Below are 26,707 nucleotides of genomic sequence, written 5' to 3' on the forward strand. Positions count from 1 at the left end.
AAACATTCTCAAATTTTTTAAGGCAAAATTTACCGTTTTTGAGATATTTAAGAAAAACCAACAGTCAGTGGCAAAAAGTGAAACATCAACCCCATTTTACACCACTCTGTATAAACGGGGTGAGATAGAAAATTCGGAAATTTACTGGAGTGGTCAAGAACAGGGTGTTCTAGTAGTGTGCCAAGTTTCGACAAGCTCGGTTCATTAGAATCGGAATTACAGGGTGATTTTTACCATTTTTTATAATTCAAAAAATCACTGAAAACTGGCAACATCGCCACTTTGAAATTTGTGGCAATTTGGCAACGCCGACGCGTTACTAACACTTTTTTTCTCTGTTTCTTTAGCATGAAACGCCCTGTATATGGTGTATACTGGCTGGTTTAGGCAAACAAATTATATTTTCAGGTTCCCCGTTCTATTCTCAGTAAATTTAGGGTCTATCGATTTTTCCTTAACTTTAACCGTTTTTGAGATAGTTCTGTCAACACTGCCACTTTGTTCAATCACACGTGATTTTGAGTTGGATATCTCAAGAAGTAGCAGACTGCTTGGCTGTCATTTTTTGACAGTTGTCAATATAACCTGTCAAAACAATTGTGCCAAGTTGGACAGCTGTCACTTGTCTACAAGTCTATTTTATGTTAGGTTAGGTTAGGTTAGATTTTTGACATCGGACTTAGTTTTCTTTCAAAATATCTGGGCAATTAGTCAAGTCAATCCGATTAATACATTTTTCCTTTTTTGATTTCCGAAGCTAATGAAAAATTTAAAGAACAATTTACCGAAAAACACTATTATTGTCCAGTCCCACTAAATCAATAGTTATTTCTGAATTGATTCCTTCATTAACCAATTCGTATTGTTGCCTACTTTGTTTATAACATTATTTGATCAAATTGAAGACGAGACAGAGATGTTTACGTCTGTGAACATCAGTCAAATCTACGAATTAGTTAAGCCTAGCTTATAAAAGAAATTTTAACTTTAGATGTAACTTTAGCTATAAATTTCGTATTAACTAAGAAGGTGGTTTATAAAACTTCTAATTTAATCAAACAGTTTTCTGAAAAGTAACCTAACTTTAATGTTATTTTTATCAATTTTTGCTGCCTATTGCTACACTACTGCACTAAATCAAAAGTAAAAGAATATGCTTTTAATTTCGGTTTAGGTATTTCATAAATAAAGCACAAATTCAATCTTAACAGGAAGTTTCAATATTAGAGATTTATCTTTAGTATTAGCTGTAAAAAAATTAGAATTTTATGTAAAACAAAAAAAGTAAAGGTCGGCAGTTGCAGCTAAATTTAAAGTTAAAGTTAAATTTTGGTTATGAACATGACAATTTAAAACGACTAGCCCTATTCTTAATGCTAATACTAAAGTTAAGTTTTGTTTTATAAATCAGGCTTTACGTACGACATGCACACCTTTTACAGTGACACTTCTAGGGAATTTTCGATTATGTTAACCATTGATCCTTATTCTATTTTCGGGTTATTTAAAGTGGCCGTTGGCTATTCCGCATTAACAGCGATCAGAAATTTTGTTGGGTCGGACATTTGCATAAAATAAGAACGAACCGAAACGGCTTTAACCCCGGTAACCTCGCACTTCTCGCCAAGAACGGACATGATGAATTAAATTTTGCCGGTCCCGGTACCGGGCTAATTCGATACGATGCTTTGCTTAAACGCCAAATAAAATGCTAATTAAATACACAAAAAAACTTGTTTTGTATCTGGTACTACATGCAGTTTTGCGGTTTGTACGTCCGATATTAATGTTTTCTGCTTTTTTGTGTTTTTACGCTTTTATTGGGGCAATTTGTTTGCTCTTTCGTTATTTATGACCATCGATTTCGATTTGCGACCACACTGTACGTTTTCTTTATTACTGACTGTAATAACGAAAATATTCAGTTTCACAGTCAAAAACCATCCATAGCTACTGTCTGCGTATAAACGGTCATCTTCAACACGTTTAAGGTATTTACATACAACATTGTCGTTAATAATAAGTTCACAGAATTTATTACGTATATTATCTCAAAGGTCCAGCCAAGCAGGTTGACCGTTATAACCAAAACATCTGCGTGTTGAACGGTCTTTTGGTAAGATTCGCTCTAAATAGCTTATTAAGCATAGTGACTTACTGGTACAGAAAGTAATATCAAATTAATATTAAAAACTTTTTTTAAATTTCATTTTAATAATTTTTGAAGTCTTTAGAAAACAAATTTGAACACGTGGAGTTTCTTATTGTTTGTTTGGGACAAAAAAATTGTTTCGTTACTCTTGTTACGACTACCTGAAGATCTCCTGAAATTTAGGAAAATACTGCACAACATTGCATTTGTGGTGGTCTCAAAGTGAAAATAACTATAAAATATATAATACTTTAAATATAGAAGCTTATGGAAACAATCCTGTATTATGGAAGTATGTATACGAAGTAGAAAGTTAAGGAGATGATACATGTTTTCTGGACAGTCTATTCATTCCATTTATTCATCTAAAAGTTTCCGAAATTAAAATGAGCCACCTTAAATAATTTCTGTTTGCGCAAGTCACAAAACTTCTGATTTCTGATTGATCAAGAGAAAGCAGCAAGCTGAAAGCTGCTTTTCTTGACCAATCACAAACTACCAACTGTGCTTAGATTTACGCAAATGCTGCCCATGTATACTTGCCTCAATTTCATTACTAAATAATAATACTACTGTCTAAGCGAATTCTCTGAGTGGTTATTACGGTCCTATTTAGTTTTGTCTTGACAAAAATTCAAAAAGGTCAATAAAATGTGATTCCAGACTCAAATGTGAATTTTCATTATTGTCGAGAGTGCATAAACAAATTCTCGACACATTTCCTATCTCGCATTGTTTACTGTTTAAAGAGGTAAAAATTGAATATGTCAATCTGACAGCAAGGGACTATTTGTGCCAGATATTTTATTTAACATTATACAGTTCAAAATAAAACATTTCAAAACATTACTTAGGAAATGGTCTTCTTATTCATATTTAAGATCTTGTGATCTGTTAGTTTTGCAGGTTCCTCTGGATCAGTTCCTGGGAGGTGAACTGCCAGCTATCCTTCCATCTCTTAGGTGGTCTTTTCCTTATTGGTTTCCCTTCAAGTGCGATGCGTGGCAGTCTTCCCTCTTCCATTCTTCTCACGTGAGGGTACCAATATCTTTTTCTTTCTCTCCCCCATTTTACAATGTCTTGCACCCCACATTGGTCCCTAATGTCAGTGTTCCTAATTCGGTCTATTCTGGTTTTTCCCATTATAGTCCTGAGCGTTTTTATTTCGGCTACTCGAAGCATTCTTTTCGTTTTGTTGGTTTCTTCTCTGGTTTCTATTCCATGTGTCATGATTGGCCTGATACAAGTCTTATAGATCCTTGTTATCTTTTCGCATGTATTCGTTTCGCCCATATTATCTGCCTTAAGCAGCCCGACATGGCAGACGCTTTGTTGATCTGGCTTCTTAGGTCCTTCACTGAGTCGTGATAACTCGACAGATCCATACCCAGATATTTGAATTGTGAGACTTGCTCGATGATTTTGTCCTGAACTACCAGCTTACATCTTACGGGATCTTTAGCAAAAGTTATGCTTTTCGTCATGTTCATCGCTTGGCTGACCTGGCAGAAATTATGTAGTTGGTTCTGTAGATCGTCCTCCGTTTCCGCGAAAATAGCTGCATCAGCGTAGCATACCATCCTGATTCTTTTATTCTGTCCCATTCGGTATTCCATATTTAGTGATGATACTTCCTCTCTAATTTTGACCATTAAGAGATTGAACAGAAATGGGCTAAGGCTGTCACCTTGTCTGATGCTTCCTGGTGTCGGTATCTCTTCCGTATAAGTGTCTCCTGTCTTTACTTTAGTCATGTTGTTCATATTGAGACTGCGGACTGCTCTTACGATGGTGTCTGGCGTTTCATTCGCTATCAATATATTTATGATGTCGGAGAGGCGAATCCTATCAAATGCCTTGGTCAAATCGATGTAGCAGACATAAGCTGGTGTATTAAATTCGATTGATTTTTCTTTTAGCTGTTTGATAATGAATATGGTGTCGGTCGTGGATCTGTTTCGTCTGAAGTCTTGTTGTTCTTCCCTGTTTGTTATTTGTGTTTCAAGTCTTTCCCTCAAAATGCCGGTAAAGAGTATCATGCTTGTGTTCAGCAGCGTTATGCCTCTGTAGTCGTCTGGGTGCCTCTTCTGTCCTTTCTTGAATATAGGGATAGTTATACTTTTGTGCCATTCCGTAGGTATTCCGATGTTTCCAAAATTTTGTTGTATAGGATTTTTAGATGTTTTCCTAGTTCAGGTCCGGCATATTTCAGAAGTTCGTTTGGGATGAGGTCTGTTCCCAGAGCTTTTCTGTTTTTTTGATTTTTGCCATTACCTCTTCTTCACTCAGTGCTATTTGATGGTTTGACTCGTAGTTTTCGATGCTTATGGCTTCTTCGGTGTTATAGAGTCTCCTGAAGTATTTTTCCCATACATCTTTGGTGAGTCCTTTTGTTTGCCCAAATTCATTTATTGGCTTTTTCCTGTTCTTGAGCATCTTCCAGACTTTCTTCTGTGCTCCATATAGGTCGTGATCCATATCGCTTGTAAATTTTGCTCAGTAATCTCGTTTTATGGCTTTGATTCTGGAAATCAATAATAATAAGAATAATAGAGAAGCATGTTACAAATCAGTGGGACAGACGAAGATTACCAATACAATGTACACAGTTCGCAGAAATAGATATGCCATTGGTTACAAGATATCATTACTACTGTTAAGTGACGTCAAATCTATTCCGGGAGACTGTCACATTTACAAAGGTTTGTTATCTTTGTCGATTGTATTGATGTGCAATGATTCTATCTTCTTATCATTAATTTTCTATCGATACTTTTGAATCATCCAATTTCCATACTTATAATTTGACATTTATGTCACGTGACAAGATGCATCTTTGAGTATATGTATTGGCATTTCTAACTAAAATCAGACAACCTAACCTAACATTATAAATTATATGACACTGTCACTTCAAATTTATGAAACCAGTGCTAAATTCTAATCAAAATCAACGTCAACGAACGGAAAAATGACAGCTGGAATGCCCAAAACTGTTTTCAAAACTGATCACCAGAGGGAGTATCTCTTATCTTGAAACACCAATAGCAATGTGCCATAATGTAAACACATAAATCCAACTTAACCTAACCACAGAGAGTATTTTTTAAAAAAGATTACATTGACTGAGTTGAAATTTTTATTGTTAAACTAAACAAGACGCAATAAAGGGTTTTCATAAAATATAAACTGGATTTAGCTACTTTTAAAATTTTGTCAAATATTTGGTCATTTATTTGAAGTGTTTGATTTAGAACAAATCTCCTAATTTGAATAATTGACTGAACGTTCTAAAAGCTTAAGTTTGAGTTTCAGTGTTGTCAATTATCGTGTGATTGTTAAGCGCAAACTTACCAAAAAAAATTAGCGTAAAAAGTACAAATCCTATTTTCACAATGCTTTTTAAACCTCCAATAAGGCGATTTATCTAATCTTTTTTGTTTTCTTTGGGGGATCCACTTGCACACGAAGCTTTTAGCTCCTACTTTAATATTACTAAATTAAACTTGTTTTTAATATTTTTGGTTTTACTGAACTAGGAGCATTTGATGATATTATCTGAAGGAAAAACCAGTAGAAATCAACATACACACCAGCAACGCTGGAAACTACTAGATATTATAAGAATATAGGAATTTTTCGAATGATATTAAATTTTTCTTGCAATACATGTAAAAACTAACTACAAGAACTTTTTACACTGGTTCCATTAATAACTATTTCAATATAAATAAACACGCTTGACATTTGCTTCTTTTGGTACTGGCCTAAATTCCAGTTGAAGGAGCTTAGAAAAACCTTCGCAAAATTCTTTGACATTAACAGTAATTACTAGTTTGCAGGATTAAATAAACGACATAAGCTACTACTCAATCCGTGTTATATAAAACTTTGATTAAACTTTTAATCAAGGACTCGTTGTAGTCTTGCGTCATTATTTTTTTTCGTGCAGTATAGCTGACAGATCGTGATGAATACAAGGTAAGAACCACCTAAGAGGATTAAATCGCCCATTTTAATACTGCGCATTGTTTAAGTCCGAAAAGGACCTTTTGTTTATTGTTCGGTTTTAATGGTGCATGCCGCGTCTGTCCGGATTAATTTCGGCCGAAAATTTCGCACCTCGACAATGAAAGGAGCCCATAGAAATTCGGCAAAACTTTTGGTCACACTTAAATCGTCTTGTTTATCCGGAAATGGATTATGTGCGGGTCTCCATTGTGCTGCCATGCACCTTTTACCTGGGACCCGTACTGTTCCTTTTTATTAAGGAGACGTGAGATGCAATAATGCAAGGCACCAATCTAAACGAGCAACGATTTCGAGTGAGTTTCATCAACGCCAGTTAAACGATACATGAACAAGCTTAACGGGGAGATAATTATTATTCTAATCTCGCTTAATTATAGGGAATTAATTATTGTGGACGTGGAACTTCCGGTTGACGAGAAATCGTCAACTAGCGGCGACACGATTCAGCTTTATCGACGGAAAGTTCAAAGAAGCCACTCGGATAATGAGGTAATCCTTTTAATTCGATCTGTATTGAGACACCACAAATTAAAACGAAACCCGTCCGATCTATGAATAAATGTATAATTCGCGACAAACGAACATTCCGCAGGTACCAATTCGAGGCACTGCGAACAGCGAGAGAAGAGATTACTTCAGTCAGTGCAACTAAAATGAGATAATAGATCCGAGAATTCCAGTTTCTTTAAAAGGGCTGCCGTATATGATATATTTATAGTAATGGTAAACGTATTTTAACTGTAAAATTTCAACTTGTAAACATTATCAACATACCTGGACAAAACAGAACAATTCGCAAATCCAATCTTGTTTGCGAATCGACATTTGTTTTTCAATTATAAATTAAATTCACATTATTAACTTTTGTATAAAGTCTGACCTAAATTTACCACTTGTAACTTCTTTTCTTTCAAAAAATCATCCATTGTTTGCATATATTGATCTAATTTAGCTACTTTCAAATTATCCGCCAAAGATTTATTGTTTATTGTTTAATGACGTAACAAAACAGTATGGTGCAACGTTATCTTGGTCACTGAATCTCTTCATAAACGTGAGCATAGTTGTACAAAAATTGTACACTAGTTTAGATACTCTTTACTTACAAATCATTTTTTACGGTTGCCTTTCAGTTCTTGAGATATGACAGCTATCAGCTGGTTAGCCAAAACCTTCTTTTTTTGGAATTTTATGTACATTTGACATTCCTGTTTGTGCTTTCTGTTTAAATTTTTTAATATCTATCACAAAAATGACTTGTTTTCCTTACCTGTGACCCTTTGCTGTGCATTGGAACCATTATGGAACAAAATAAAAATTTGCCAAAATTGAACATTTGACAAAAATTTCTTTGAAAAATTTTAGCTCTTTAATTTAGATTCGCAGGAAATTCGTTCCAACGCCATTCGAAAAACCGTAAAAATAATACAAAATGAGTTAAAAATGGCCTCTCTAGCTCTTCATGTTACCAAGATATTGAATTTCAAAAAGTACCTAAAAAACCTCTCTAGTACCTTCAATTTTTTTGAAAAGTGAAAAATTTTAAAGTGCTTTTTTTGTGCTTATTTTACCTAATTTAAGGTTCTTTGGTATAAATATGCCCCTTTGCTGTGCATTGAAACCCTTATGGAACATAATAAAAATTTGCTAAAATTGCACTTTTGACAAATATTGCATTTTTATACTTTTTGAAAAATCTTAGCTCTTTAATTTAGATTCGCAGGAAATTCGTTCTAACGCCATTCGAAAAAGCATAAAAAATACTACAACATGAGTTTAAAATGGCCTCTCTAGCTCCTCATGTTACCGAGTTATTGAATTTCAAAAAGTACTTGAAAAACACCTCTACAGGGTAATTCAAATTCGACCCTCACCATTGGGATCTCGGAAACTATAGGAGATACGAGAAAGTTTAAATTGGGGCAAAGTTGCGCAATGTAAAGCTCAACCAAATGCAGTTTTAAAAATTCCGATTTTCCGAGTACTTCCGAAGATATCCGAAACAAACTGAAAATTTGATTTTTTGTTTTTATTTATTTCTAATCTTATTTGAAGAGATATTCCAAAACTAAACGCACCTTTTCATTGCCACTTTTTCTCAGCTATTCGATGATGGATTCAAATTTGCCACACGACGTTTCGTTTTTTGGCAGCCATCATCAACTTTCTTTTTTCTTATGGGCGCCATATTGGATTTTTAGCCCACCAAATAGTACGTTTTATTCTGATTTTAGTGATGTATAATAACTTATGATTTGCTTCATAAATAACAAAATAATTCAATAAAAACTATTTTTACTTTAGTTATTGGCTTTGAGTTAATGGGCCGTTTCATAAAATGTCATTATTTGACAGTACTTGTCAAACACGATAATTCGGACGATCATTAGAGCTTTTAGAGATTTTACCTTAGTTAGCTTTGAGTTAATGAGACGTTTTATGAAGATTACTTGGTAGTACTTGTCACACGCAATTGGCCTGAACATACTTAGTCACAAAGGTGTACACGTGACTTAAACCGGTTTATTCACTCGAAGAGCTTAGGCCACTCGCTACGCTTGTTGACCTAGTTGTTCTTTTCGTGAATAAAAAATGGTTTAAGTCACTTGCTGCAAAGTAACTATTAAATCACTCTGAATGACATTCGCCTATTTACAGATGTAAACAAACAAACATCATTGTTACATCTACGGGGCGCGGTGCAAATTTAATAGAACTGTAATTTTAGTTTTTTTTTTAATATAAGAAGTCGAAATTTAATAAAATACTGTATAAGACACGTGACTTAAACCGGTTTATTCACTCGAATAAATATGAATGAATAAAAAATGGTTTGTCACTTCCAAAATAAATAACTATAAACCTGCACTTAACATTATAAAAAATTGAAATTTGGCAAAAAATGAAGTTCCTAAAATGATGATCTTTCTCTTGGAAACATAAATAAGCCTTTTAAGTTAGAGATAATGCTAACAAATCTCTTTTTCTGATTAACCTAAATAGTTCAGCAATGCTTGTATAAATAACATTTTCTGCGGGGGTTTCTTTTCTAGATACATTTTTATCTATGATTGACGCTTTAATGATCGTCCGAATTATCGTGTTTGACAAGTACTGTCAAACAATGACATTTTTTAAAACGGCCCATTAACTCAAAGCCAATAACTAAAGTAAAAATAGTTTTTATTGAATTATTTTGTTATTTATGAAGCAAATCATAAGTTATTATACATCACTAAAATCAGAATAAAACGTACTATTTGGTGGGCTAAAAATCCAATATGGCGCCCATAAGAAAAAAGAAAGTTGATGATGACTGACAGAAAACGAAACGTCGTGTGGCAAATTTGAATCCATCATCGAATAGCTAGGAAAAAGTGGCAATGAAAAGATGCTTTTAGTTTTGGGATATCTCTTCAAATAAGGTTAGAAATAAATAAAAACAAAAAATCAAATTTTCAGTTTTTTTCGGATATATTCGGAAGTACTCGGAAAATCAAAATTTTTAAAACAGCATTTGGTTGAGCTTTATATTGCGCAACTTTGTCCCAATTTAAACTTTCTCGTATCTCTTATGGTTTCTGAGATCCCAATGGTGAGGGTCGAATTTGAATTACCCTGTATACCAATTTTTTTGAAAAATGAAAAATTTTAAAGTGCTTTTTTTTGTGCTTATTTCATCTAATTTAAGGTTCTTTGGTATAAATATGCCCTTTGCTGTGCATTGAAACCCTTATGGAACATAATAAAAATTTGCTAAAATTGCACTTTTGACAAATATAGAATTTTTTTACTTTTTGAAAAATTGTAGCTCTTTTATTTAGATTCGCAGGAAATTCGTTCCAACGCCATTCGAAAAAGCATAAAAAATACTATAACACGAGTTAGAAATGGCCTCTCTAGCTCCTCATGTTACCGAGATATTGAATTTCAAAAAGTACTTGAAAAACACTTCTAATACCCCAATTCTTTCAAATTTTTTAAAAAGTTAAAAATTTTTAAGTGCTTTTTTTGTGCTTATTTTACCTAATTTAAAGTTCTTTGGTAAAAATATGCCTTTTGCTGTACATTGGAACCTTTATGGAACAAAATAAAAATTTGCCAAAATTGAACTTTTTACAAATATTGCATTTTTATACTTTTTGAAAAATCGTAACTCTTTTATTTAGATTTGCAGGAAATTCGTTTCAACGCCATTCAAAAAAGTATAAAAAATATTACAAAATGAGTTTAAAACGGTCTCTCTAGCTCCTCATGTTACCGAGATATTGAATTTCAAAAAGTACTTGAAAAACACCTCTTATACCCCCCCAAGTGAAAATTTTTAAAGTGCTTTTTTTGTACTTATTTCACCTAATTTAAGGTTCTTTGGTATAAATATTAACTTTGCTGTGCATTGGAACCCTTATGGAACATAATAAAAATTTTCTAAAATTGCACTTTTGACGAATATTGCATTTTTATACTTTTTGAAAAATGGTGACTTGACGTCATTTTAGATGGGTAAAATTTTGACATAATATTTTAATCATCACCCTAGAAAATTGTGAATTTTACCTGCATAGTGGCAATGTCACAGCTGTCATAATACAGTCAAAGTCAAAAATCACGAATTTTCACTTATAAAAACTCCCAAATATGCGTTTTTGAAATCAACATTCACTATATGAACCATTGTTGAAGGTTGTCTGACAACACAGTAATTGGAGGAACAACGTCCAATAATATATCTTGATAATCTTGAAATTACAGCACTCGTATGCATAAACTGTTCTTATACGGAAATTGTATAAAATTATATCTTCGTAACACTATTTTTGGTTAATGAGTCGCAATGCAATCAAACTAGACAACTCGCCTAATTGAAACAAACACACGAAACGAATCTAATTACTGATATTATAAATTAACAAGATTCACTCATTTATTTTAATGAGTCAAGTTTCTTGAATGTCTAATTTTTGCTAATTATTCATCTTGCGTGTACAAAATATAACCTACTTTCATAAATTGCTTTGAACTATTCCATCTAAAAAAAAGTAGTTCGCATCGGAAATATGCGCCGCAAAGACTCTTCAAAAGCAGTTTTGCAATGTAAATATCGTTGGTTTTTCAATTTATCGTTACATAAATTATTGATCGCGTAATCCATTGGCACCCGTACAACGAATATAGTTTCGCCTCGATGGCTTTACTGAAAGTTGAGAATAGGTGTTATTTGTACACGATGTCCACTTAATACCCGTGGTAGTACAATCCGGGTAATATAAACTGTAGACAAATTGGTTTTCTAAAAGTAACCAGTGAAAGTTTGAGGCCAAACGTTGATTTCTTCTATAGATAGATAGATAGATAACAGCTTTTATTTAAAACAAATAATTACAGGGTAATTATGTTTAAACACGTCAAAGAAGAAAAAAGTATCTAGTATCAGTGGATAGATGTATACATATTTAACTTATTGCTAAGAACGTTGCACTTTGAAAGAACTCCTCAAAATTGTAAGGTTCGATGAAAACGAGAAGATTAAACAAATCCTTTTTAAACTTACCCAAACCTTGTGTTTCTCGAAGCTTTCTAGGTAAAGTATTAAAGCATTTTATTGAAAAATATGTAAACTGTTTTTCAGTTAAAGTTAACTTGTGTTGGGGAAGGTTGTACTGATTCTGACTGCCTCTTGTGTTGTGTGAGTGATTGACTAAGAAACGTTCAAATAAATTTGGATTTCGTTTTAAAAACAATATGTGTTCAAAAATAGATATTGCTGGCAAAGTTAGAAGATCATTATTTCTAAATGCATTTCGACAAGTAGTTAACGGTGGCGACTTGGTGAATATTCTTAGTGCGACTTTTTGGTTAGTGAACAGCAAGCTTATGTTAGTGCTGTTTCCCCAGAATATGATATTGAATTTAAGCAATGAATACACTGTTCCATAATAAGCAATTCTTAATGTGTTTAAGCTACAGTGTTTAGCTAAAGTTCTCAAATTCTGGCGCTCAATCCGTCGACATGATAACTGTACGTCAGGCCAGCATCTACCTGCAGCCCCAATAGTTTGGTATTATTACTTATAGGTACAGTGTTAGTCTTGAGAGTTATGCTTTCTGGAAGTTCCACCAAATTATTACTCGTTTTGAAAATGATAAACTGGGTTTTATCCATATTTACAGTAAGATGGTTCTGACTAAACCACCTCTCTATATGCTCGAAATGGTATATACAAAGTTCTTCAAGAGAAACAAATGTTTTTGGGTGCATTACCAAATTGGTATCATCAGCATAACCGTTCTGGAACACAACATTTAATGGAAGATCGTTAAGAAATATTGTGAATAAAAGTGGACCTAGAATGCTACCCTGCGGTACTCCGCGAGTGATACCTAATTTGCTAGATTTGACTTGCTCTTGGTGAGCATACAACTTAACACTTTGCGTTCTATGCATCAAATATGATTCTAGCCAAGAATAAGCAGCACCTCCTATTCCGTATTTTTTCAGCTTTTCTTGAAAAATGCTGTGGTTCAAGCTATCAAAAGCCTTTGAGAGGTCTAGAAAAAGTCCACAGACCTTCTCGCCCCTCTCCAAAGCCTCCATTGTAGGTTCAATAAATTCATAAAGTGCGGTCTCTATTGATCTTCCCTTCATAAAACCACGTTGAAAATTATTTAGTAAATTATTGCTCGATAGATACAGCATTACTCTAGTGTACATGGCTTTTTCAAATAGTTTGGCAAACGATGATTGGACACTGATAGGGCGGTAGTTTGATATCATTTCTTTGTTTCCTTTCTTAAAGATCGGGGTAATTATGGAATGTTTTAGATCTTCAGGAAATAAGCCATTTTTTATGGACATGTTTATTATATGTTGCAGAGGGGAGCATATTTCATTTATACGTTTTTTTAGCAGGAAATTTTTATAGATGAATTGTTGAATGTCAGAGGTTTCGACAAATCTGGTAATGTCACTAGATATTTTAAATATTCCTAGATGTATACCTAAAGATGCAATGTTGTCAGCAGACTTAAGTTACCTTACTAGGTAGGGTTGAATGGTGTGGTGCAAACAAATTTTATATTAGGGTAATCTGAAAATTAGAAAAACCCTAAGTATTCTTCTTAAAAGTACTAGGCTAGCATGATCCTGGATACTCCAGCTCTGAAGATGTCTATTGATGAGCATCCAAACCATCTTCTGAGAACTATGAATTTTGACGTCTGCCGATTGAAAAATCTTTTTTTCAATTTGAATTCTTCTTTCATAACATGACCTATGTAACTCGTTTTTCGTTGTTTTATTCTCAGTAAGAGTTCTTTTTGTTTGAAAGTTGAGAATAGATGTTATTTGTACACGTTGTCCACTTAATACCCGTGGTAATACAATCCGGGTAATATAAACTGTAGACAAATTGGTTTCCTAAAAGTAACCAGTGAAAGTTTGAGGCCAAACGTTGATTTCTTCTATAGATGAATTGGTAAACTCCCAGCAAAGCTTTTATAGGGTTTTTACGACTTTCCCATAAAATTCGCCTGGTTTAGAGCCGCTTGGGATTATTTATTATTTTTAAACTGTTTCGTTTATTGGCAATACCGATGGACCAATCATAAAGCCGTCTCGTAAAGTTAACTTTTTTTTTGGCATTAGATATCTGATTTCTTCATATGTAATAATCCGAGAGATGGCTTTGATTATGGTGTTTAACCGGGAATATTTATGGAACGACTGCATTCGGCTCGTAAACGAGCGAATAAGTATCATTCACATTCTGCCAGTTAGAATCAGTAATATTAATAAAAATATAATCGTTTGTGGTTAATTCGACCGCACGCTGTTCGTCCAAGCTGACCAATCAAAGTATTAAAACGAATTTAACAGACTCGAAGTTTACCCACATAAAATCCCCAGTTATACAGACTGAATACCTTTCTAGTTTTATAGCTTTATAATTTACATTTCCTTTATGGCAGCAAAAAGCTATTATTTTTATTTCATTAATCAGTTAAGCGCGCACCGTTTAAGCGAAAATTTATTGCCGGTTAATAAAGCCATGTGACTAGCATAGCGTACCTTTGAAATTTTATATCTTGTACCCGCACAATCATTTATATTCCTTTATGTGGTTCTGTGCAGTAAAAATAGTAGTAGAGAGGAATTTTAACATAGTTTTTCGCTTTTATTGACTCTCTTATTTTAGTGCTTTTAATTAGGCAAATTAAATTAAAATATTTAATTAGATGTTCACAGGTTGAATTTGTGTGGTCTTAAGGTGGTAATGATAGTTCTGACTAGAAGATTTTATTACCAAAATTACTAGTTTTATTTTTTTTTAATGACCAACAAATTAAAATTAGCAAGCGATCTCAAGAAATGTTTAATACTTATTAAACTAGCTTGTGATGATTATGTGCCTAGTTTATTAATTAGAAAGAGTAAAAAAATTGTGATACTTACTTTATTATACAACCTCAACTTTAAATTTTCTAATTATTATGGGCAATTATGTTATTTGAAGCATTTATAGTATCATAAACTCATTTTTTCTTAGAGTGTGTAACAAATGACATTTTTTTATGATGCTGCAATCTAGTGGCAATTTTAAAAATGCCTAACTGGCATATAAAATATTGAATTACTGCCCCTATCACCTAAAAAAATGTATTTAAAAAGCTTTTTTAAAAAGTTATGATTAATCGAAAAAATTCATTAAGTCGCTGTGTTTTTTTTCAATTAAACTTTTTATGAAAACTTTGAAAATAATGAAAATCTTCTTTGAAAAATTTAGAACAAAGAATTTGTTATTTAAGTCTAATTTTGAGTCAAACTATTCTCAGTTCTTATGGCAAAACCCATTAGGATAGTGTCTTGTTTCAAGCAAATTTAAACCAGAATGATATCTGTTGTTTTTTCTGTATTTAAAGGTATCAGAGACCTGAAGGAAATAATATATTTAATTAAACCGTCTAAAGATGATTTTTACAACAATCTACAGGGCGCTAATTTTATGACTATCGAGGAGATGAATTTGGGTACATAGTGGGAAAATGTCGTCATCAAAATCTTAACGTCAATTTGTTAAATCGATTTATTGTGGACTTGAAAGATACTGCCATTCAAAACCAAAATATATCGAAAGGTAACTTGAATTCATTTTCGTCTAATAAGTCAAAAGTAAAATTTCAGAAAGCAATCGAGCGATTAATAATAGAAATGCTGAAGCTTCATATGCAGGCTCCTGCAAATTCTTATACAAATCCTATTAAAGTAACAATATCTATTCTTATAAACTTGAACACCAATACAACGACCAGAATACTTGTGAACAACAGCCCGACCTAAGAAGTGTCCATATCAACAGGAATAAGACTCTCTAAGCCCGGTACTTTTTAACCTAATCATGAACGAGATAATAAAAGACGTTAAAAACGCGGGGCACGATTACAGAACTAACAAAGGATAAACAACAATACTGTGCTACGCGGATGACGCAGTAATCATATCAGAAAACGAAGATGAGCTGCAGAGACTACTTCATCAATTCTACCTGACAATATGTAGATTGCCATAAACAAGACAAAATCACTACTTGTAGCCGAAGAACCTAGAAGATGCAAACTAGCTGTTAACGATGAAATAGTAGAACAGGTGAGGTCCTTCAGATACTTAGAAGTAGAAATAACCGCCCATCAAGACAGGAGATCTGAGGTAAAGAATCAAATAGATAAGGCCTCTAGAATAGCCGGATATTTGAGAGACATTATATGGAAAACCCAGTTCCAAGAAATAGAAGAAAACACCATAAATCATGCGTAAGGCCAATAATCACATATGCCACAGAAACCACGGCAGACACCAACAGAACCAAGAGCAACCTAACCTAACCTAACCCGAATGGCAGAGATGAGAACGCTCCGAAGTATCACGGGACACAAAGATTCCAGTAGCATAGGGCGATGAGCCCCAAAAGCAGCTTATTAATGATTGAGCATGAGAGAGATAATATACTCATATACTCATAGGCAGTGGAACGATACACTATTTCTAATACGACGCATGACCGTAATACTTTGTTTAATTTCGAGAGTTCCTTTAAATGTCGCTCCCACCTAAGACGGACCCATGTCTTAGGTGGGAGCGACATTTAAAGGAACTCCCGAAATTAAACAAAGTGAACACCAAGAAACTTTACTCGGGACAGAGGCCCAGCAGAGACTGAAAACTCTCTCTCTTGGAAAACACCATAAGACCGGTCTTGCCAGAGTTCAACCGAGAGCATGCAACCGACAACTCCGACATGGACTTGTGCACCAGAAGCATTGTAGTGTCGTCTGCGTACTGACAGACCAGACCATCACTGCAATCCCGGAAAAGATCATTCACATTATATAATGAATAATAGAGGACCCAAAATTGATCCCCGTGGGACACCCTGGGTAATATTTACTGTATCCGAGTGATATGTTTTATTTCCAGAAGATATGCACACTAACTGTGTTCGATCATGCTAACACCATACTTCCACAGTTTATTTATAAGAAGCGCATGGTCCAGAATGTCAAACGCTCTTGATAAATCAAAGTACATTCTAGCAACCTTATGTTCAGTGTCAATTTTTCATAAATAAAATTAAGAGCATAGAAAATTTGCCAGTTCTGTAGACAAATTTAGGCGAAAACCGAACTGATCTTATGTTTGTTGATAAAGTTTAGTAGTCGATTATACCTATAACGCTTTATCAAATATTTTAGATATCGAAGATAAGAGAGATATTGGTCGGTAATTTTTAAGATTCTCTGCTTATCGCCTTTTTTATACTGGAATGTGTGAAACAGGTTCACAAATCAATCCTGCTATATTCTTCAAAATAATTTTATAAGGATCTCATCTAGTCCAGATGAGAATTCGTTGTAAAGGGACATAATAATCCTGAAGATTTCATTACAATCTACTGGAGGTAAGTATTTAGAATTGGACACTGCATTGAAATTCAGTTCAGCAGCATTGTGCAACTGTGTAGTATAGTTGAAGTGTTTGGCACAAATTTGCAATTGTTCTTGGGTCATCAGTGACTGAAGAATCATCCTCATTGATAAGATTTATATCATCAGGCGGGCAATCAGGCCTATTCCTTTCTGAATTTATTATACTCCAAACCGACTTATAGATTACATGAAGGTCCTTAACATACCTACCATATGCCTTAATTTCAGCATTCATCTATCCATCAATCCTTCTTGGTCTGCATTTGCTTATAGCAAATGAGTTGTTAAAATGATCAAACATTGTCTACTCTCTGTGTACAGCCACATAAAAAACAAAACTAAAATAATCTAATTCTTGAGAAGTACGTGAACTTCTGGTCACTCTGCAACGAGTAACACAGTGCATGTATAATAAGTGTTTCGAATAACTGTAAGTTTAGGTACTGAGCCTGATACATATATCTATTCAAATCAGGGTTACAGTAGTATCCCGAGCTCTTCTCATAAACTTATTTTTACTATCAAATAAATTAACACTCTAACCAAGCCTACGCCTATAATTTATCGATGCCATTCCGAGCTTATAGGCATCCGTAACATATATAGAAAAGCAACCAGTTAATCCTCGGCATCTTGCGTACCGGAAAACGTTTTACTTTCAAATTATTCATGTTATCAAAAAAATTAACAAAATTCACTCGTTGACTTAAGTTTGAAATTTTTGGTTTTATCTTTTATGGAAATGTTTTTCAGCCATAAAACAGATTTCACTCCTTAGCTGGTTTACTGGGAAATATAAACGACAATTTTTTCCGGCCAAAGAATTTCTCTCACTAGTCGACCTGTAGTAGAGAATTTCCCAGAACCTGGGGGTAACACACGCAGAGATAATAACAATAAAATAATAACTGTGCCTTGACTTTTTTTCTCTTCAACTCATCCGATGCGATTTTTATTTTATTAATGCGGTATAACGATAAAACGCGGGTTAATGAATTGAAAGTTACCATATATAGATTGGATTGGAGTGTTATTTCCATCTTAAGACAGATGTGGAGGACAGCCGTTGACCTGGGAAGTATTCGATTTATGTTAAGCGGGGAGACAAATCTTTATTTAAATCTATTCATCACCGAGTCCACATAGGTATTTTGTTGGAATTAATAGGCTATTAGTTTTGTTTGTTAATTTCTAGTGGACCTGACAGTTCTCACAAAAGTTTCGATGGTTTTATTAGGAATAACAGTGAGTAATGGATAAAATATGCTCCATGAATAAAAGAGAGGTTTAAGACGTCAAATCTGCTACTCAAACAGTATTAAGTTTCTCATTTTGACTTTTGATATTATGTTGGATTTTAAAATATGATTCAAAAATTATTATACCTATTGTTGAGGTATAATATTGAGTGCTACAAAAGAGTTGGTTAATTACGTACGCAGATATCCGAAAAAACTGAAATTTTGCAAATCAGCTTTTATTTTTTTGTTGATTTATTTGATGAGAAAATAAATGACACTGGCCATTTTTTCTCCTCTCCAACGTGGCAGTATCATATTTGTGATCCGAAGACGTTAAGGTTTTTGGTTACCATCATCAACTTTAATTTCTGTTGCGAAGACCATATTTTATTTACACATTTTCGAATAGGGCCTTTTTTTATGATGTATCATGTGATATGGTTCAGTTTTGCAATTCAAAGTATTGTAGATAGTAATTGAAGAAGCTGATTCAGCAACATTCCTAATCAAATTAGTAGAATTTGTCAGTTTAGCAACTTTGCTAACACTTTTCCAAGCAAATTGGTAAAATTTGTCAGTTTGGCAACATTGCCACTCATATCATAACACCAGAAGATGTTTGATTAATGTTAATTTTATTACAATAATTTGAGGAGTGACAATTTTCAAATAAACAAACAAGTGTCGAACACCAATTGAATCTTTTTACAATGACAATAGTACGTTCAAAGTATGTCCATTAGGCTTTCCAGCAAATCAGCTGTTTAGTCATATGTCATTTTTTGGAAGGGCAAACACAGGAAATGCTATCATTAGTTTAATTTTAGAGATCGCTGCTATATGAGGTTTTCCTTTATTTCGTGAATAATTAGTAGTGGATTGTGAATTTTATTAGGCACTCCAATGAAATGTCAAGTACAGCTGATTGAAACTTTTGGAAGCGCAAACACGGCCATGAAAACACACTTTCTTATGAATTTGGCAGGCATTTTATGAAATATCAACTGAAAGTCTTTAGAAAATTGCAAAATTTAAGCTAAAACTCTATGTATTCACCAGAAAATGTGTTTTAATAGCCGTGTTTGCCCTTCCAAAAGTTTAAATGACATTTCATTGGAGTGCCTAATATTTAATGTAATTTAACCTTCTTGAGAATATTCTAGAAGTTTTCCACTTGAGAATTAATCTAAAAAGTCTAATTTCAGGAATCTACCGATTTTACAAATATCAATTTAGTTACTTAAATGTACTACAATAGCCTCACTAATAATATTTCAAAACTTTTCCACTCAAAAGTTGACGTAAAAACACGAATTTCAGTTATCTACCAAGTTGACAAATATGTTTTGAGGCCTAAATTTACTAAAACATCCTTTATGAGAATAGTTCAGAAGTTTCTCAAAATTTGGTCTAATATACCGATCTTACAAAAGTCCAGGATGGCACTGACCGCTCCACCTAATTTATACCACATGACTGTGACAGATCAAGTGCAAAATGTCATAGTCAAATCACAACTTACCTAGTAGCAACCTAATCTTAAAAACGTCGCTGCAATCCATCATAGATTTACTAAAATAACCTTCCTGAGAATATTCCAAAAAGTTAGTTCTGGAATGCCATTAAGAAGAATATTCTAGTAAATTTGGACAACTAAATTGACATTTGTAAAAACAGGAACACGTTATAGGGAAGGAAGAGTCGCGACATTAAAGTTTTGTTTATGTTTGCTCACAAATTAACAAAAAAATAAAATCTAATTTTCACATTTCGGTTTTTTTGGATACCTGCGGAAGTAATCGGAATATTTAATGCTTTAGTAAGGCATATTATTAAACTCTAATCCACAATTTCGATGAAATTTAACCCACTTTGTATATCTTACCGTTTTCGAGATTTCCATACTTACACACGAATTAGTGGCATCCTGTAGGTAGACAGACCAGAACGGGAAAATGCTCGGTAAAAGCATTTCAACTATCACTTTTAAATGAATTTCAAAAAATTACAAATGTCAAGTAAAAAAATATTTATTTCAAATATCTACTTTTCGACATTAGATATTTTCTACTACTCTTAAGAATTTGTGATACGGTATAACTAAATTTAACTTTTTAAATCGATATTTCACATATTTAAAATTAACAGATTTCATAAAGTATTCCATATTTAAATCTTCTGAAAGTGGTAATATGCCCTTGGAAAGACAGCTTATACCATGAATGCTCCATTATGTCGAATTAAGAGACTTTTTTACCTCAAAAATGCTGACAACCAACGGAAAAAATTCAGGAATTCAAAAAAACAGATCAGACTAAAAAACAATAAATAAAAAAATAGCACAACAATAAAGCTTTGACAGTCAGAAACACATTTGAGTTTTGGTATCGGATAGTATTTGTAGTACCTTTCCAAATTTCTTCTCGGAACAATATTTCCAAGTATCTTAGATCGTATCTTGGATTAGATTATACGTTAATCATAGTTTCTCATGTCTAATAATCCACTATGTATCATTAATGAGATAATAAGTGTGTTACCGCTACATTGGTGAGGAAAACCAATAACTGCCAACTAATAATCCGTTTTTACTGTTCTAGAACGATAACTTAAATACGAAAGCCACTCATAAAAACCGAATACCTTTCATGTACTTTTATAAACGGATAACGGACGAGTTAATCTTATTAATAGTGCTATTGTAGTCCACTTTATTGGGATTTTCCGCATCTTGCAATCGTTCATAAAGTGGATAATATCTTGACCATTTGATGTAACAACGCCTTATTGGCGTTCGATATTCAATCAATTGTTTTTTCTTAATACCACCCATTTTAATAAATAAGGAGAATTTGTGTTTTATATCTTAGTATGGATTTGGGGTTATTTTTGGAAACTAATTTTAAAGGTTTATTATTTGTCTGAAAATAAAACCAGCAAATAATAGATTACAATTCACTAAAGTAGCAGCAAAAACATTTTTGCGTGATTTTTATATTTAAACTAATAAACTAACAAAGTCTAAACCTAATTGACTGTCCCTTAACCTAAAAAGGTTTTCTCTCATTTTCCACTGTTGCCAGATCTGATATAAAAAAATGAAAAACTATCAGAATGACAAATCTGCCAGATTTTCGAAATTTGTTTTCAGATCGTAGTAATTTAAACATGATAAAAACAAATATAATAAAAATCTTTCAATATGTAAACCTAGATTAAAAAAGTAGATACAAGGCTAGAGTAGATTTTGATATGAGAATAAATTTCAATATGGCGATTCGCACGTAATCGCCTACTTTAGTGGCTTGCTTTGTGTCAGTGTTTCATATTTTGAGCAGATGTTAACATTTTATTAACAGTATAATGTCCTTTGATTCATTATAATACCAATTATTGAACATTTCCCAGACATATCCTACAAATATTATTATTAGCTGTAATTGATCATAATTTCTGCAATTACCCACTTATCCATTCTGTAAAATTGTAGAATACAGGAAAAAGCTAGTTTCCTAGTATGTGTAAAACAATCATTACGCAAAACAATAAGGTTATTAGTACCTTTCTAATAACTGAATTATTTTACTAATAACCTTGATTGTTTAATAAATATATTTTCTTCACATATCGTTTGAGCTTAAATTAGAATGAGATGGGAGAGTGGAATTCCATTACTATAGCTCATAGTGGTGTTACTTACATGTGTGGAAAGTTACAAATTATTTATAGCTGTGGTTATAGACATTTTGGATTCTTATAACTGTATTATCATCTTATTTTGCATTTGTCAACGACCCCTCAATAATACACTAATATTCAGCTCGGTCGTGGATAATGGTAGTAGTATCATCGCTTTATAAGGCCATCATTATTCCCAAGGGAAATTTGACAGCATGACAAGCTTGTGCAATAATATACTATTTTACACAATATTGTTTTCTTCTCAATTTAGGCAAATTATACAAGTAGCAGATTTTTTAGTAAAGTACATATGTATTTTATTTTAATGTTATATTTCAAAAATTGACTTGAAATAATGAAATTCACCATAAATATATGAGTAATAATTTAGTAAGCGAAAATGACTTATAACAGCATTTTTGCTTGGTTTGCCACTCTAGTAATTAATGTATACTTATTTCAATTCATTGTCTCTTTTCTTTTTCAGAAAGTAAAATTCTACTTTACTTTGTTTTGAAAAAAGACAAATAACTCTTCTTGGAACAAAAGAAACAAAACAAAGCTACAAAGTAAATTATACATTTAATAATGATTTGATAAGGTAATAAATAAAATTATAAGCTATAAATATCAGTTAGTTTGATATTTTAGGCTTCAATATTTGTTTTGTTTAAAATTTGCTATTTAATAATGTGTGGTTTATCATTGCTATTTTAAAGCATTTCTATTTCTTTAACACTTCTCTTTGATTGACGTCTCTGTAATTATTATGCAAACTAGTTGAATAAATATCTCAAGAGTTGGAAATGGAAGCTTTCAAGAAGTTCTGTATATTATTTTGATTCAAATTCGGTTTTCAGCAGAGTTAACACAATTTTCTTTGTGGTTGTGAGTATTTGGTGGTATTACTTTACTTTTGTCCCAATTTACTAAGTATTAAGTAAAAATCTCATCAAAACGGTACAAAATCATTAAACATCACATGAAGAAGGTTTTGTTGCCTGGTGTTCTTAAACTACCAAATACTATTTTCTTACGTTAAATCATCATCTAATAGCAATTTATAAAGTCCAATTATATCTTCCTTTGGTTGTATCATAAGTCGAAATTGCTGAACGAAACAGTCGGAATGTCATAAGGAGTGTCGTTACCCTTGAAAAACCTTGCAGAATCCTAAAACTGTCACCCTAAATTAATCGCACAAACCAAAAGAGCACCTAAAACACTTAAAATTCAAACGTGGCATGTTATATAAAACCCTATCGCAGACTAATAAATAAATACCGCTCATCAAAGTTAATTGCATTTTTATGTTTCCAAATTATGTTATCTTGTTGGCCATTTTTTATATAAACTTTACGAGGACCTAAATTTGAATATTTTACATTTACTTAAATATAAATAAATATGTACCGCGAAGCGGGTTTTAATTATTTGAACTTTTGGTCCAGTTTATAGAATGATGTTCGATTAAAAAACAAGTTTTATTCAATTAATGGCTGTTTATTTTTTGATTGTAGATTGTTTTAAATTTGCATTTATATACACAATTTACACCTATACAGTATGTACAATAATAAAAGATATTTGGTCTAAAATAAATTAAACTAAATCACAAACAATGTACAAAGTATACGTCCGATTTGATCACAATAGTAGGATCGTTTAATATCACAATTCAGAGACTTAACTTATTTACAAATTAACAGTTACATACCCTTTAAATGTCTCACTTTTTACGTAAATCGTTCAGGTTGTAAGGAAATAAATAAATAAATTACCTACTCAGCACCACTCACTTTAGAAACTCACTGACAATTTCAACATCCTAATGGCACTACAAGTTTTTCACTAGCTACTCGAAAACCTCGCTTTGCACTTAGTAATTTGAGAGTACACTCGTTCAATCCTCTCATTGAGGATCTTCACACTTTTATCCGGCAAAGTAGGCAGAACGTCCTTAACCTCGGCACTGTTTCTCTTATCGAACATATTCCGTAATAGCACACCCACGTTCCCTTTGCTTTTCAGTTTTTCAATCAAATCCGCAGTTCTACGTCGAAACAGACACAAATTGTTCAGCAAAATCGAGTGGTAACTTTCGTACTTCTTCAGTAACCGATATCCGTGCAGTAATCCACTTTCGTTATCCAGAAACACTAGCAACTCACTGTCCGTCTTTTTGGCTAAATTATGCGCAGGGGCGTCCATAATGTTCACGTTCCACTGATAATTATACAGATTGTTCACAATCCTGTCCAAATTAGCGGTTAGATAGTCAAAGATAATGAGATCAGACCACTGAGCTAGTTCTACTAAGTCTTTCAATACATCTTTGCTATCCAGTTTGGTCATGTTAATGATATCAAATTTGTTCAGATGTCTTTCTAAAGGTTTGAAAATTTCAGGAATGTTAGCTGAATTTAAGTCGGAAATGAATTCTGTCAGAACAATCGGACGATTGGAAATCCATTGGGCTGTAGCAATTTCATTGTGTAAGCTGGACCACAGAGGGGATGTCAAATCCACAATACTGACAGCACTTGGAGCTAAATTCGGCAATTCCATTATTTGGGCCAGGTAGAAGCTGAACAACTCCCCTTGGATTTGATCAGTATTCTGTCTGTAGCGGACGCATCCTTTAAGACCATCACGGAATGTAACTAGACGGTTCTGCATGCGTCCACAACCATTTTCAAGTTTAATGGCTACGGCCTGTTCCACGTAGTCCGACCAAACGGTATGTCTTCGTTCCCTGTATCCTTCAGGAAGAGCATTCTCCACTTTCTTTCCCCAATAAATTCCATCTTCAATAACTCCATCTCCAAGGAGGGTCTTGGTGGCCTCCACAAAGGAGACAGTGTCAAAGCTGGAGTTCTGGTAGCCGTAGCTGTTGTTAAGGAAAACGCTCCGTATTGCTGCCGAAGAGGAAGAGTTGGTGGCGTCTTCTTCGTGGCTCGCGGCACTAGAATTCCTAGCATGATAGTAGTTGTGGAAGTACATCAACGGGATTAAGATTCCTATGGTTAATCCCACACTGAATGCAAACACAACACTGAGCAGACACAAATTTCGATAAGCTGGTAGTTTCTGTTTAAAATCGCGTTCCCAATCGACAACGTGCCCGAAATTCACGTACGACGTCATTTTTCGTTTTTGCTAAAGGCCAAACTAAATCATCTAGTTGATCTGAAGCGCGTTCTTGTGCGCACCGACACCTGGTGGTTCTAAACCGACCGACCAATTCTCGAGAGAGTCTTTTATACACTGAATAACCATCGTGGTACGGCCAGACGTAGACTCGGGTTAACAATACCGAGCCGTGGTGGGATACATAACTGACATATTTCGGAAGAAAAAGAAGACTGCGAACAAATCGCCCGAAGAAGACAAGGACGGCGAAGACCCAGATCAAGAAAAAGATGACTGGTCGGTAGACAGAGAAGATGTTATGGTCGATTCGATCGCTTCGCCTGAAGAATTGACACGGAATGAGCGGGGTTTGTTTAGTAAGACACATTTTTTTCCTCTTCGTCTTCGGAGAGCGTGTGTTCTATGGTGATTTGCCCGTGGATTATGGGGTCTTTATTTTTTTCTGAGATTCTGTGGTTTTGGGGCGGCGGCCGTGAAATTTCGATTTTTATTTGCCCCATTAAATTGTTACGCTTTCCGGTAATCCGCGTTGGGCGACATTTTATTGGACGTTGATGTTTATATTAATTATTGTAAGTTTTTTTTACAACCGTGAAAAGTTATTAGTTTTGCTGTTATTCTTATTAGATTCGATTTATTAACATTTGTTACGCCCTCTATAATATGGTGTCTCGGCAATGTCAGCCATTACAACTTAATTTGCGGTTAGTTAACTCATTTACTATTAATTATTGCCACTTAACCAATAATTCTATTAACTAGTTAAAAAAAAGAAAATAATAAAAAAAACAGAACCACATTAACTAACAAACGCCTATACAAACTTTTGATACATTTTTAAACTCTTCTTCTTCTTCTTTTTCAAGATGTCAGAAACACATCATATTCCAGTTTTCTGACAAAAGCTGTTATTTCTTCACTGGAAAATTTCTGTGTTATAATCTGAATAGGTAATTGATAACCAGAATTTTATTTTAGTTATTTTTATGATACAATGTATTTTATTTAGGGAAAAAATCCAAGTAAAGTGGGAAGACATAACAAATTTGAATGTGATTAATAAGGAACCAAATGTCATCCTTCCTATTAAATTGTTACGCCATCTTCTTTTACTTTGATTTTTGTTATATTTTGCTGGAGGAGTGCTTCTTTCTAGTTATTTGATTATTTTTTTTTGGATTGATGTTATTGAATTTTCTATTTCTTCGTTTCTAGTTGGGTCATCTGTCTCAACTAGAAACAAAAGAATGAGTAACTCGTCTCGACAAACATATAGAACGTATCTCCACTATTTTCTATACTTATAAATTATTAATGTGAAAAAAAATCTACATATTATACAAGTTGATCTAAAATAGAAATATTAGTCGTCAGATTTATCATCAGGTTTTGGTGTTATAGTGAATTGAGGACAGTAAGTAAAATATTTTTTTTTCCTTTATAAGTAGTTAGGTAAGATTTTATCGAT

General features: G+C 33.3%; 1 protein-coding gene across 1 annotated transcript; it reads right to left on the reverse strand.

Annotated features, from left to right (window-relative positions):
• Positions 1 to 23,568: 23,568 nt before the first annotated feature.
• fj (four-jointed box kinase) lies at positions 23,569 to 25,388 on the reverse strand. The gene has a single exon (XM_081975797.1). The coding sequence runs from the start codon at positions 25,231 to 25,233 to the stop codon at positions 23,938 to 23,940; it is 1,296 nt and encodes a 431-aa protein (XP_081831923.1). The 5' UTR covers positions 25,234 to 25,388; the 3' UTR covers positions 23,569 to 23,937.
• Positions 25,389 to 26,707: the final 1,319 nt, after the last annotated feature.

Source organism: Ips typographus, linkage group LG3 (assembly GCF_016097725.1).
Source record: "Ips typographus isolate SLU linkage group LG3, UJ_Ityp_2.0, whole genome shotgun sequence".
NCBI lineage: Eukaryota > Metazoa > Arthropoda > Insecta > Coleoptera > Curculionidae > Ips > Ips typographus.